A 15,752-nucleotide genomic window follows, 5' to 3' on the forward strand; every position below is an offset into this window, starting at 1 on the left:
ACACAGCTTGCTGCGCAGTACAGCCACAGTATATGATTATTGTTTTACATTTAAAAAAATTATAAACTTTTATAAAATTTTAATACAAATTGTGTAAACGTCTCATTAAGGAATGGCAATGATTCAAGAACTTTGAACACATAATAGAACAAGTGTTTTAAAAGTCATTATTATCTCTAAAATGACACCTGTCTGATACTGTTCTCTCCACAGCTAACAGGGTACCTATAATTAAGGTATAAATCTCAGTTTTCTTACTCAGTGAGCTATTACACTCTCTGATTAATCATCAGGCATGGTTTTAATTGTCTTTTCATTAGATTAAGAAAAATTTAATCTCCATTTTCACAATATTTTAAAAGTTTAATTCTGTCATCTTTATTCATATTAAATAGCATTTAACATATCTCAGTAGTCTGTGAAGTAAAATGCTGCTCATTGGTAGTACAGCTGGTGGAATAGTATACCCAGTATTTAATTTTTCAAAATAATAACTTCAAACCTTCATAATGTGCCTTGTGTGTGTTTAGAAAATCATTTAGCAGGTGCCTTCAGAAAATTGGCCTGTTCGATGTAAACCCTATTTTTTTTCCTTAGATGTGACTTCCTAAATGAATGCATAAGTTTCAGAGTTTGCTGGCTTTGGTGAGAATCAAATTATTCAAGAACTCTTTAGGACAGGTGTTGTTCTGTCATCTTGTTTTGAAGTCTTACATAGATCTTAACGCTGATCAGACTTTGGTGGAATATACGGATACAATGAGGAGATCTGTGTTTATGAACTGGACTGGCTGCATTGATATTAGGAGATCTGATAACCAATCATCAAATGTCTAGAGCAATACAAGAAGGCACAGTAGTACTTCCAGCTCTTCCTTCTCTCTGTATGACCATTTCTATCACTGTAAAGTGGCACTGCCATCTTAGAAAGGAAAGGAATTTCTAAATGCTGAGTTCACCTTAGCCTGAAGTCAAGTAGCAGCAGGTTGCTAGACAACTCTAAATCCCCAGTCATCTCTGCCTTCGAAGAAGACATTCACCTTATAATTTTGATAATGGTGATCTTTTGACAGGTCATTTTTGTCTGAAATTAAAAGCAAAACCTGAGGTCTTCCACAACAGTCTCAGACTAGCACGCGGTATATGTGGGAAGGCTGCCTATTAGAGGCTTACCAAAGTTGCCTGTCTTCTACGCCCTCAGAGATACTTCTTCTATACTCTGAAACATTTCTAGTAGTCAGCCTTGTTCTTCCCACCACATGCAATACTCTGCAAACATCACACTAAAATCCCAACATTCTGAATGACCAGTTGAGCTAGTCACAAAGAAATAAAAATAACATCACTTGAGTTTTCATAAACAGTAACTGCCACAATTAATTGTATTAAATGAATTCATAATGTAAGCACGCAGTTAACTAACTTTGTTGTTTTTTCCTGGACTCAGACTGTGATCTGTGAACTGCCAAATAAGAGGAAAAATGGGAAGCAAAAACTAATCAAGCCTTTAAAATTAATTCAGTGCATTTTGAATGTTTGTATCATTTTAGCTAAATTGTAATTTTCATGCAATCTGTGGTCAGTCTCAGTAGAAAAATAATGATCGTGTGGGTCACTGTTTGAATACAGTTTGTAAATGAATTTCTCAGTGTCAATGAGATACATGATATCTGGAACTGCTCTTGTGAGACAATCTTCACTTTTATGATACTCAGGTGGGTGAAAAATCTACTTAGATTTTGATAGTCTTTATAAAACCTGGTTGACTAATCAACATCTGCACATTACAGAATATTTTGTTCCACTTTGTGTGTTTGTATTATCTTTTTTGAATGACTACTGAGAGAACAAAACAGTAATTAAAAACTGGACAATATCTACAAAAATGCCTTTTAAAAAGTTATTTGTTTAACTGATTAGACCCCTTCTTTAAACAAGTGATCAAATGCTAGATTGTTGTACACAGTGAAAACGTAGCTTGTTCACTTTTTAAAAGGGTACCTTCAGCTAAATATAGAGCTTAGCCTTTAGACCACCTCTGTTATAGCTGTCTGTGTGTGATGGTGAGAATTACAGGGCAATAGTGATAACTGACCAGTGCCCTTAGCTTCCTTTGAATTTGGTGTGAAGACGGGAAACTAAATCCCCTTCCAGAGTCAGGGAATGTTGTGTTGTGTATTAACAGGTGCTGTCACATGAGGAACAAATATAACCACAGTTTTCCATTTGCAACTCAGCTTGTTTTTCCCATCTGTATTTGTTTCAGATTTGGTTTGGTAACACTGCTTTTATCCTTGCTGCAGTTTTCTCTAGTCACAGGGGGAAGACAAAACAAAGTGAGAAAAACATTAAACCTCTAGAACATTTTTGGCTATTTAGAACAATAAGAGAGTGAGGCTATTTTATAGTGTTTACTCCTTATTAAATATTTTAACAATCACTATACTTTGAAGGAGCTCTGTAACTTAAAGCTACTTGAAGTACGGTAAATGCTATTAACTTTAACATCATAAAAAGCTAAAGGGCAAACTCTTTCCTTTGCAAAAAGCCAAAATGGTTTGAGTCAGGGTACAGAATCCAGGAAGCAGGGCAGGACTTTCCTGGCAGCGCTAATCCATAGTGAGGACTGTTGCTCAAATGTTGTAATTGCCCCTGCCAGGCATATGATCCTTCTGCTAGCCATTAGATATGCAGTTATTACTGGCTAAAGCTAGCAGGAGACTTTTAAGACCCAGGCAGAGGGGTAGGCAAAGTTTTCTTATTTTTGCTAACTCAGTAGATAATTTGCACTGATCTTAACCTAATGCCTACCCTCCCCATCTACCATAGCTTGATACTCGGCAAGTCAAGCACAACCATGTTAGACTTAGCAACCTGCTTTCCACCACAAAACTAGAGCACCTCCTAACAATATCTCTGTAAGTGGAGGTAGGATTTGTCCCTCAAGAGATAGTTCTGAGTAAATAATAATATCACTGTTTTTATCTGTGAGTATAAACACTGTTTTATGTCTCTTAATGACTGTTTCTGTTTTACTGCTACTTCCCACCAGGAAGTTGACTGCTAACATAATTAGCAGATGATTGCACGGGGGAGGCTGAAACCTTTAACAGCTGTTTTAAGGCATTCCGAACCAAATCTTCTGTGCTGCTGAACATTTACAGTTTTTGAATGGCATTCTCTCCAGTGACACAGAGATTATGGGACCATGGTGTGCAGGCCTCCAGTAAGGACTTAACTTGCTCATTTACTTGAAAAACCATGAAGAATCCACTTTTAAAGCGTTTAGTGGATTAGTACAAGTACTTGGGCATACTGTATATATCTGAATTCAGTACCAAAGATTACCTTTAATTATGAAGTCTAGAAACTGAATGTGTAGTGCTGAAACGGTTGGCAGATTTATTTTACACTAAAAGTATTTTGAAGCTTCAGACATTTCTGATGCTCCAAGTGATCTAGTTCTTTGTTACAGGATAAAAGGGAGACAATATGAATCAATGTTACCATTTGTTATAGAAGAGTCATTCTGACAGCAATGCATGGTGCAGCACAGAAGTTTACTGTTGTAAAATAAATAATCATAATCATTGGCTGTGATAGAATAATAATCATAAAATTAAGAGAGAAACCATTTGGGAAAGAACTGCTTCAGTTCCCCATGGAGTATTATAGTATCTGCCAGATGTAAAGTAGCACGTATCAAGTTCTAGATGGAAAAATAAGAGCTTTAGAGTAATAAGTGTATAATTAAGTAATGATTGAAATACCAAGCACGTTTACAAACTGTGCATCATGTTGTCCCAGAGGAGGAAGACTACTTGATCTGCAGGAGTTTTTAAGCGGAGATACTTAAACCTTTTCTGCACTAGAAAACTTTTGCTGGGGCGTACCACCAAAGTCTTCCTCAGACAGATATAGTTATAACAGCACTGAAGTGTTCCTCTTTTTTTCATATCCTTCCCACAATTCCAGTGTGTGCTAGTTTAAGTGGAATACAGAAACAATGCATTTTTGCTTCCATTGTTGTTGCAAGAATGATGCTAAAACAGAAATTAGCATGAGGCTGACAGAAGTGCCTTCTACAAAGCATTACTTCCTCTTTCTTCCACACAAGTAAATTGATTCTCTCTTTTATCTATAATAGAGACCCAATCCTAAGATAAATTTAGAAGGATGGTGAGTACAGAGATATATTAACAGTTTACTTACATGGGACTGTACTCCTAAACTTGCCACAAAAGTGTAAACTCGGACCTCTTAGTGTGGCCAATGTTTTACAAATGTTAATATGCTTCTTTAATGCTTTTTTTTTTTAATTTAGGTGGTTTTGCACAATGAGAAAGGGCTTGGCCTACACATGTGGCAATTTTTTCAGGGTTTAGGGCAACTCAAACTTTCCAATTACGACTGTGCAGAGTGAATTAGACCGTTAAGATCTTGAGCAGTTTCAATCAAAATCAAGCTTTTAAAATAGAATTTAGGCTTCTAACTAACTTTATTTATTTTGAAAATTTACTTACAAGGACAAATCAAGATAAATTTGACAACATTTGCTTAAGTTCTTTTATTTTGTAGGCTCTGTTAAATGGAAGAACTCATAAAAGTTAACACGTTTTCTAAAATGAGGAGGCCAAATTGACTGAATTATTTCTTGAAGGAAAGAGGAGGACTATTTTGAATAAACCATAATAGAATTTGCTTTTGAGGAAATTATAATAGAATTTTTGTGCAAGTTGAATCTAGACTCAGATATTTTAAATCACTTGATGCAGAAATGTGTGGGCTTTTTATCCCCTTTTAGTTTAACAATCTCAGGTGATTTCCAAAAGGAAAGGCAAAGGGAGGGCTTTACTCACTAATTCACACTGTGACAAGTGACTGTTAAAGTGCCTTCTGAGATTTACAGTAGGGAGTTGTTCCTTGAAAGTCACCAGTCAACATGACAGCCAGCAGTATACAATTGTCCAAGTGATGTGTGGAGGTGTTCTTTATTATCTCAATCTCTTTCCTTTCCAGATAGGTTGTAATGTTCATTTATGCAGTAAGCACATCAGAAGGGAAAGCTGATTTTAATTTAATCCTTTAAGTATCCAATGTAAGAACAGTTCTTGCACAAAAGTAAAATTTAGCTCTATAGTTTCATGATGAAAGTATATACTGTAGCAAAATGACTCAAATTTGAAGTGGCACAGTAATAGTGATTTTTTTTCCAGATCATATTAGCTCTATATACAATGCTAAACTTCAACAGGCAGTTGAAGGAAGTAGTAGTATAAAATAGATATTTATTATTGTTGAATGACTTGCTCATATGACTATTAATTCAGCAATTCAACGCTGGAATGCGTACTTCATGGTTTCTTAATATTTATGTTCAGCATTGATAAAATTTACCTTGGTGTGCAAGGTCCAAAGAAAGCCCAACATACTGCTTAATCTTACGTAAACCCAACAGGACTTAAAAGTGTAAAAGGTATATAAACCAAAAAATACTATCTAAATTTTTATGAAGTCAATAACATAAATCTCACTCTACATATTTTAAAAACATCCATATGTTTCTTTCTCTTTTTCTCTAAAATGTTGGGGGGAAATAATTATTCCAATAAATCAAAGTTCTTTAACAGCAAGTTGTTTTTTTTTTTCCTTTTTTAAGGACTCTAGGACAAAACACACTTATTGCCTATGTACAAGGACTATACTGTGTATTTCAGGAAGGAAGGCACCAAGCATAAGCAAGTCTGTGCTTACAAATGGATCTCTGCAACACAGTCCACCATATATGCATAATCTGAATGTGTGACTGCGCAGGAAATATGGGAGACCAGAAAGAAAGAACTAGCAGCACAAATTGGAGAAGCATGTAATGTTAAAATGTAGAGGTTACCTTCACAACAAAATGACTTTGACCCTCCCTGGGTACATCGTTAAGTTATACTTGCCCAGGCACTGACGTTAAATGGCACAAAACAGCCTACCTACGTATCAGAGAACTGTTTCAGCTTCCCAAATTGGTTGATTCCCTGCAACTTTTCTGCTTGGAGTGTTTCCTTGGACACTCAAACTGCCAAATCATTCCTGGGCACTGTAGCGTTCAAGACAATTTTGGCTAGCTGGCTATGGCCAATGTATGCAAAGCAAAGTTTGAACGGTTCACTAATATAAGCAGTCATGCTTCAATGGTGGGAAACATTCCTGGCTTGCTTGAATTTACTAAAACAAATGCAGCTTTTATATCTTCATAAGCTTCCAAAGAACAGACTAGACATCTGTACATAAATGGCTTAAGAAATGTGAGGTAAATTGTGCTCTGCAAGATACTCAAGCACTGACCTTACTAAAAAAGCAGTGATATCGACAGAATGTAAATGCTTTTTTATTTTTAACTTAGAATTCTTTCCTTACATACCTAGTATCCTGTGGTTTGGCTATTTTGAAGTACATGGTAACTATGTATGTACACAAGAAAACATTTTTTAGTGAACCTCTTCATTGTAACCTCTTCATTGTAACTTTCCAAAGCCTACATGCAAACCTAAAATAAATATCCTGGTATTTATTTACCAGCTTTAAACATGTCAGGTCTTCACTAGGTAGAATATTTTCTACTGTTTTAGAATATTTTCTACTTTTTACTTGTGTTCCTCTACAACACAGCTGTTGTGACTAAGGATTGATGCTCAGTAGCTTAATGAAGTGTTTTATTACATAATGTACTGTTACAATCATAATTCAGTAAAACCTCACTAATTAACAGGTGAATAACTTGTGTGAATCACTGAGTTCCCCCTTCTGCTCCCTTCCCCAGCAGCCAAACTGAAACACAAATTGCATTATGATGGTCAAGAAACAGAATATCCAGAATATCTCAGAATATCCAGCAAATCAAAACAGTCTATTTCAATTTCAGGTACTTTCAATAATGAAAGCAAAACATAAGATTCACAAAGGGATATTCATGATATTTACAAAATTAGTGAAAAAGTCAATGACTCAATCTTCTCTTTACCCTCAGCCCAGTGACTGGGATATTTATGTAGCCAGAAGCTTGGTACACTACCCTACCTGCCACAGAAATCACCCACTTGACACACGCTAGCTACTGGGCTATCTTCTGCATTCTGACCTGTGGAAGCTTTTCAGATTGATCCAGGAAATATTTAAATATTTTATATAGCAACAGGAAAACAGGTGAGTTTTTACTCAGAGTTATCTCTCTGAGTAAATGAGTATTTAAATATTCCATATAAAATGTGTATACTGTAAGTATCAAACTTCATCTCCACAGTTTTCAAAGGGAACCAGGTCCTTTGAAAATCTAACCCTTCAAAAACCAAAACTGGTTTTAAGATCCAACTTTTTTCAGGAAAAAAATCATTCAGCAAATCCAAGAATCCGATTAATTTATTAGAAGTAGTTTATTTACTGAACAAATGCATTTGCCAAAGATTCACCATGTTCTTCTGCACACAGCAACTTCATTTATGAAAAATAATATATAATCCAATTTGGTGGTTTGTGGAATATGACAGCCCAGAACCCATCTGTTACTGAAGCCAACTGCAAGGTTGGTTAGGAATCTAAGCTATGCAAATAGAATTCTTTTTCTGGGAGAGAAATGCAAAAGCAGTGAGATGGCTGTTACTGTATTGGAGAAATATGGGTAAGAAATGGACAATGAGCTAGACACCAAAAAAGAAAAAAGAAGTCTAAGTAGAGCTCCACGATAGGAGAAGCCCTCAAGAAAAAAATGAGTAGAAATCTGTCTCTAAACAGGTACAGAGCTAAGAACAAAATTCCTGAGTCAGAGTCCTATTACATTCAGCTAAGCATTTTAGCATGCGCACATTTTATAAATGAACAGGATCATTTAAAAGAAATAGCTGATCAGACTGTCCTCCTAAAGAAACATAACCAGTAAGGTTTCAAAATTGGATACTATGCTTATGTCAGAAATATATCTTTCAGCAAAAAAGAGGAGACGTCTATATAATTTCAATCATATTTATTATTAAATACTACTATATGACTTACTGGCAAACTATGCTATCAAAATTGTGATTTGGTGACACAGAATCCTGGGTGGTTTGTGGCAGATGAGAGGAATAATTCCATCTCCCCTCCACTGTGAAGAATCAACAAAAGCATCTGAAAACACAGAGATGGAACATATGCCTCCCAGACAGCAAAAAGTGAGCATCTTCCCAGAAAGGGCAGAATGGAAGGAAAAAAGAGAGAACTCAAGGATGTAACAGACTGCAGAGATCAAAAAGGGAATGGGACTAATGTAGAAGACAAAGAGTTCAGCTTGTAACAGACCTAAAGTTCACAGACCACACAGATGGAAAAACCCTGATATAAATCAGACTGCCAGATCTGAAAATTATGTCCAGCATCTCGGCCAAGGGCAAATAACCTCCTAAAATGAACTATCTTGATCACTTGCCATTGTGTAGCCATACTATAAGGTTACTCCAACTGTATTTCAGTGTTCAGATATTCCATTCATAGTTAATGTCCATTCCACTGAAGGGGGGTACAAGCAACACCTTTGGCAATATCTATATTGCACGCTAATTAGAATAGAATACAAAAGATGTGCTTCACCAAAACCAAACTTGAACCAGTTATGTAAGGGTGCAAAGAAAAGACAAAAAAGCAAACTATTAAAAATAAGATATAATTGTGTAATACTAATCATTACTAACTAATAAGCAATTGATCTCAGGGTCCCCACAGGTCTGCAGTCTTTCTCATTAAATATTTCTTGAAAGTATGTTAAATATTCTAAATATTCCATTTGACAATATTTCTATGCAGCATATGTATGCTTTTTTATAATGGATAGTAACAAAATACCAGCAACATGGGATTGGATTAATATTTCAGTATTAGAAGTGATATCCCCCAGTACAGAAAAACAAGAATCTGGACAGGATCCTATTCAAAGGTGGACAAACAGAAGACAATACTCAAGATTTTTTAAGAATGGGCTTTGTTCAGTTAATGGAAAGCTACTGTCAAAAGAGACTGCTATGGTAACTTGCAGAGCTGGAGGAGAGTGTGCTGCTATCACAGCCTCATGTAAAGCACAATCCTGATTGCATTGTGAGGAAACAACTGCACAGTCTTCCTGCCACAGTGCAGCTGTGTCCAGCCTCAGCACAGGACAATACTTGAAGATCTAGAAAGCCATTTCCACTAGTCATTTTCAGTCCTGGGTTCATATTTTATATTTCAGATGTGCCAGGGATCTTCCTTGTAATGCTTGTATGAATATTAATGAAATAATTAAAAGTAACTATTCATTTTCCACTAGTTCTTTGCTACAATTTTCCAACAAAAATCATGCTCTGTAATACTGTTATGCTATAATTATACTATCAATATTTTTTTTAAGGATTATTTATTTACATTTTGTTGAGTGCACACAGACTTGAAATAGACATTTCTATAACTAAATGAATGCTATGTTTTGTGCAGTTGCTTATACACTATTTCCTATTTGAGACCATAGCATGCTTCTTCCATAGAAGGTAACTTTTTAAAGTTCAAGTCAAACAGCTGGTATCAGGGAAGTGCTTGACAGAAGTTTAAACAAGAGCTGGCAAAAGTGTTAAGCCACGGAGTGGTCTAAAAAGGTGTACAGAGAATATTTTGTTTATTTTAGCCATCAACACCCTGGCTAAATAAATAAATTTGATACAATAAGAAAGGTTGCAGGTTTTTTTCCTATTCCAGTAGAAAATAAAATGTAGGTATAAGATGCTAAGATCTACATTTTCTGAAATCTCAAAGAATACTGTGATCAGAAGTTATGAATACAGAATATACTTATGGTTTAATTATTTTTTGAAACTATAAAACCATGCTTTGATAAACATACTCTTTAACTCTCTATTATGTAGTTACAATACTGTCATTTCCAACCAACAGCATTCCCTTTTTTTTGTGATTATCTTAAGATGTCATTCACCACTTCATAACTGTCTGAATAATCATCATTTGTTTAATTGCTTCAATGTATAGCATATTCTCCTAAACAAAGGTAATAATTAGTTACATATATGCATGATCTTGAGATTACCAATCAATGAGAATCCATCTTTCTTTAGGAAAGTGGCTAAAATCTAAACAATGTAGACCAGCATTAAAAATCAAAGTTTCTGACTACTGAGTTAAAGACTCATTCTGACAACATAAATATATTGAATTAAAATCGATCCAATATGTCCTCATATATTACCAGACAATTTTGCTTTTCTGTCATTTGACCACAATAAATTGTTACTACAAAGTGGATCTCACACATAATTTTGCAAGATGGGATCATGTAATACCCTATTGACACACCAGTTTGTATAGTCAAATAGAGTGGCATGATGCTGTTGGTCTTCAAGAATACTGTTCATTTAGCATTTTGAAATTAAACACATATTCCTAGTATGTTTGTTTGTTTTAATATATGGGTGGTTTTTTTTTCTTTTAAAGACATTATTTGACTTCACACAAACAAATACTTTTTTCTATCGGTTTGTAATTAAAGATGCTGATAGTCCTTGAAATAATTCATAAATTAATAAATGGTAGTTACATCCAAGCCTAAGATACTAGCGTGAAAACAAACCGTATGTGAAGAAGCATGCATGTTGGACAATAAAACATCCAGTGACCCTGGCAGTTAGCCTTGCGACAAGCGGCAAAAGCGTATTTTGTTGAGGGTTTCCCCGCAGTGCATGTTGTCATCCGGAGACGGTATCGTACCTGTCCTACTCTCCCTCCTACCGTAGCCGTAGGGAAGAAGAAGGTGCTGCCCTTCTGCAGAGGTGGTATCGCCCCGAAAGCTGCGGGATGCCTCGTGCCTTGGTGAGGGGCGCCGGCCCCGACTCAGCCCCTCGGCGGCCGTCGCATCCCTTTCCCAGGAAAGTTTTTCACGGGGGCCGGCCTCCTGCGGGCGGTGCGTGCCTTCGCAGCGCGCTGACCTGCCAGCAGCAGGGCCGCGCGGTGTCCGGCAGCCCGCTCCGCCGCCACCCCGACCCTCCGCGGAGCCCGCGCCGCCGGGCCGCCCCTCTCAGGCTGGCTGGCGGAGAGGCGGGCGGCGCCGCCCGCGGAGCACCCCACGTCCCCTCTCGGGCTGTCACCGCGCCCCCCCCGCCCGCTTCCGCGCCCGGGGACAGCGCACTCACCTGTCGTCGCTCTGCCAGCCCTGGTCGCCCAGCAGCAAGTCCCGAAACCGGTACCGCGGCGGGAGCGGGGGCACCTCGCTGTCCAGGTCCACCATGCTGCCCGCAGGAGGGGAACACCCGCCGCCGCTCCCTTGCGGAGGGGCAGTGGCCCCCCACCCACCAAAATGGGTGGGGGGAAAAGCCCAGCGCGGCAGGAGGGCCCGGGGGCGGGCAGCGGTGCGGAGCGCGTCGTCCCCTGGGCGAGTGCGGGGGCTGCGCACACAAAGGCTGCCGGCGCGCGGCGTCTCCCGGCTCCTGAGGGGAGTGGCGGGACCAGCGCGCGCTCGGTGCGCGAGTGGCGTTAACGGACCCCGGGCTGAAAGTTCCGCCTCGCGCCGCGGGGGTCCCGCGCCGCCCGCCCCAGGGAGAAGCAGGTGCCGGCGGGCGGCGGTGGGGCGGCCTCGGCGGCGCGCGCCCGCTCGTCCACCCACCCCGCGCGAGCGCGAAGGCGCGCGCACCGCCCGCCGGCTGCCGCGGTTGACAACAAAGAGCTGTCCAGCGCCATGCAAATGTTGTTTGGAGCCGCCGCTGGCAGGCGAACCAATGGGACGGGCGCTCATTAGCATACTCCACTGACGGCGCGGGAACCTCTGCCTGCCGGCCAATGGAAGCTCCCTCGTTAGCATGCAGGGCAGGGGGCTCCTCGCTCCTCGGCGTGGGAGCGGGCTCGGGTCCGGGCCCCGAGGGAGCAGGCGCCAGGCGGGCAGCAGGCGGGTACCGCCGCTCCGCGCCGCCGCGGAGACACCTCGGCTCCTGCCACGCTTCGGCCGCCGCGCGCTGCCTGGAGCGCCACGTTGCTTCCCCAGGCCCGCCGACGTGGCGGGCTGAGTGAGGTGGGAGGAGAGGGGCGCGCCTGTCCCCTCGGCGTGGCAGTTCGGCGGGCCTTGCCGGGTCTCGGCGGGTCTCGGGTGTCCCCACACGCCGCGGCAGGGCAGGGGCCTCCACGGGGGTGGTGCCGTGCGGTACCCGTTTTGGGCATTCAGCAATGGCACTCGGCTGGAGGCGTTGCCTCATGCCCCGGGGCACCAGCTCGGTCCCAGCCCCTCCTTTGGGGTCGTTCATGGGGTTTCCTCACAAGCCTACCCCCTACAGCCAGCAACCTCCTTTTGTACCCCCTGGGGCTTCTTCAGAAGTAGGGTTCTGTAGGCCCCGAATTTTGAAAAATGAGGTGTTTTATCTTGGAGAGCTATAGGTAGCCACTGCGCAGACCCCATGTAGGGGTCTGATGGTAGGTCATCTGAGCATCCTTGGATCTTTCCTGTGTCTGTTGCTCATATTTAGTCACTCGGGCATATCTGGTTAGTGATGTGTGTCTGATCCTGTTTTGTGCCAACGCTTCTGAAATCTGAGGTGCAAACATGGTAAGCCATCGGTCAGCTTCCACTTTTGATTAACTGGGGTTTGCTGTGCATGTCAGGAGTGGTGGCACAGGCCCTGTAAGAATACAGGGAAGCTGAATTGTTCCAATGATTGAGATTTGTAGGCAATGCCTGAAAGTGGGAGACACTCTAGAAAGTATTTGAATTTCTTACGTGACTGATGAAGCATGTATTACCAATATGATTATTTGTTTGAATTCACTGTCACCAAATGGAAATAGTGAATAAGGGTTTTTTAGATTTGCTCTTAAAGATCCATTGTAATCTAGACTAACTGACATACTTAGCATCTAATGCCCCAGTTCTGGTAAACATAAATACTACTACATTTTTGCAGCCTTTGATTCACCTTCTCCGATTAGGTCTTCACCTAAACTATTCAGTTGTAGCATTCCTTTCCTAGAATGAAGACATGTGCGGTCTTAACAGTGGTGCAGTTTTTAAGTGTGGATGATGTTTTTAGATTTTACTGGATCAGGGGCTGAGATAAACGAGAAGTTATTTCCTAAATGTGGTTTAAATACCACATGTTTAATTAAGTGCATGCATCCATACTGTGTATCGAAGCATGAACCTTCAATTTTGCATTCAGTTGGTTTTCTGTGTAGAAGGTAAGCTAGTTAAAAGCTGATGCGGCACATACAGTATCAGCTTAAGTATGGCAGCCTGGAGTATACCACATAATAATGTGCCCTGCTGAGAATCCAGCTCTGAGCTTCATGCTGTGATGGAAAGATTTCTACAGGTAACCTACAGGTAGTCCAGTTCAGGACTCGGATTATCTCTGCTGTTGTTACAGACAATGCACCTTTCCTTGCTTCTTTAGTAAAGAGCTCTTAAGCATAGCTTTGCTGATTGTTGTTTCTTTAGAGAATGCAGTGTTGTATCCCAGGTCCTGTAAAATGCTGGGATCACTGAGGTATGATGCTTACCCTTTTTTACAGCTCGCTGCATTCAGCATTTACAATGTACTTCTCAGAAAGGCTTGTTAGACAAAGCAAAACAGATGCACATATGTGGCAAGAGTTCAAAGCTAACTCACTCTTTGGTTTGGCTGATGCAGGAAATAAATAAAATAGTGAATTACCCTGCTGCCACATTCTTGCCAGTTTTACCATGCTGTGTTCTGAGATCAGAGCTCTCTAAAAGTCTAATTTAAAAAAAAAAAAAAGTCCAGGATCTTTCTTCTTTAGAATATTTCTTATGTGCAGCCCATTTTTTCTTTCTCTGCTGCTTCAGTTGAACAGGCTGTCTCTTCTAAGAAAACATTGTTTCCTTTCTTTGCCTGATTATCTTTTCATCTTGCCAAAACTTGAGGTGGGGTGGAGCTTGTATATTATAACGGTTTGTTGTAAAAGTAAAGTAGTTAGGCTAACCGTGGTCCTTTTCTGAAGTCTATGAATCATAGATTGGTTGGGAAATTAATGGCGTTTCTACTGTATCTTCTAGCAGCCTCATTAATTTTTCCACCTTAATTGATTAATTTAACGTTTGTTTTCATACTTGAGGAGCTAAGTAGCAGTAGATGCATTTGCACTAGCAACCTGGTAAATAGTTGAGCAGAGCTAATAGAAAGCAAACTTGTAACTGTCATGCAATTTATACAGAAGCTTAATTTTGTGCTCCTAAGTAATATAAACTCTTTGCAATATAAAATTAGCTGTGTTTTTACATATCTGACAGTATAAGGCCTGGTCACTCTGAAAAGCTCTAAGTATATAAAATGGGACAGAGATGGGATTTTACTTATCTAAATCTAATATTTTGATTAGCAACTCAAAACACCTAGGAAACGTATGCCTTCAAGCTGCGGAGACACTGAATCATCCGCTTGGAGACAGATGCTGTTATATGTGAACTATTATAGTGGGTCACTATGCTCAGGCTAGGCATTCCTTCTGCTGTGTTTGTGTGTTAAAGAAAAGCTGTGAGCCACATTCAGTTCTTTCAAGGAACAAATGTAGATTTGCACTCTTGGGATGATTCTGGCCCTGAGAACTGTCAGAAGCATCTGTGGCCCTGACTTGGGAACTGAAAATAGACTTTAATGAATCTCTTTTTTTCTTTTCTTTTCTTTTTATTTATTTTTTTTAAACTGACCAGATACAGGTGTGTAACTCTTTCCAAGTTACTTAACTATAAAGTTTGGGAGAGAGAGGGGGTAACTGTGTTACTGAGCTTATTGCTAGTGATTGGATATAAATCTTGGATCATACTGAGGTACAGAAAGAACAAGTATTTAGGTCACCTTTTTAGGTTACTTATATTTTTGATGGCATGTAGGCAAAACAGGCTGACACAATGCAAATGGCTTCTGGACCTTTTGAACAGTTGCAGTGTATATTGAGGTATACATAGGTTATTATATATGGAGGTATACATAGGTTATTAATACTGTTCTTAATTCAAGCTATTCTTCCCCTCTATCTAAATCTGAATTATGCATTCTACTCTAATAAAGTAAATCAGATTTTCAGGTTAGTTTTTGATATTTCCCTCAAAAGGCTTGTAAGGTTTTCTTTATTACTAATCAGTAATTTAATTATTAATACTCACTGGGACATTCTTTACTGTTGGTATTGATACCTGAAATTATTCAGGTAAATCAAAACCAAACCAGACTGCCAGGGTTAGAGAAGAATCTCGCCAATGATTAACTGGTGAATTTCACCCTCTTGAAGTGCTGTTGATGGTCCTTTGCACTGTGGTGCTGAAATAGTCCTGCCAGACACAGTTCTCACTCCTCTTCCCTCCATTGTTTTTCAGTTGTATACCATGACTCAGAGAGTTGTCTTCCCCAGCTGATGAGCTTATCATCCTCACTATTGTTTGTATTCTCCTAAATAATATTATGAGATTGTGGTTGGAGTAAGAAAGAACATTGGTAAAGATAAACTTTTAAAGCAAAAGGTGAAGAAGGATGAGGCATTTATGAAGCAAATGCTAAAGCCTTTTAAACAGTTCTGTAAAGTGAGTAACTTGTACTTATTCTCATTTCAAGGGAGATATAGTCTTAATATTGTCAGAATGAGATTCAGTTAACTCACTAAGCAAGTGACACACGAGACACCGTAAGGAGTAGCCTAGGTTGCAGTGAAAAACGGTACGTGGAAATGCCGCCTTTGCGAAATTCACATGCTTTCTG

The 15,752-nt window shown here is 39.8% G+C and overlaps 1 protein-coding gene across 8 annotated transcripts in view; it reads right to left on the reverse strand.

Moving 5' to 3' along the window:
• The window catches only part of KCNT2 (potassium sodium-activated channel subfamily T member 2), a 142,011-nt gene extending 130,295 nt beyond the window's left edge, over positions 1 to 11,716 (reverse strand). For 7 of the 8 annotated variants that reach the window (XM_054834142.1, XM_054834144.1, XM_054834141.1 and 4 more), the window contains exon 1: positions 11,190 to 11,716. In XM_054834142.1, coding sequence (XP_054690117.1) covers positions 11,190 to 11,284 — 95 coding nt within the window. In that variant the 5' untranslated portion in view covers positions 11,285 to 11,716. Of the gene's footprint in view, positions 1 to 10,767; positions 10,907 to 11,189 lie in introns of those variants that run through there. The other variant, XM_054834145.1, reaches the window with a different exon arrangement.
• Positions 11,717 to 15,752: the final 4,036 nt, after the last annotated feature.

The sequence above is a fragment of the Grus americana genome, chromosome 8, assembly GCF_028858705.1.
Source record: "Grus americana isolate bGruAme1 chromosome 8, bGruAme1.mat, whole genome shotgun sequence".
Lineage (NCBI taxonomy): Eukaryota > Metazoa > Chordata > Aves > Gruiformes > Gruidae > Grus > Grus americana.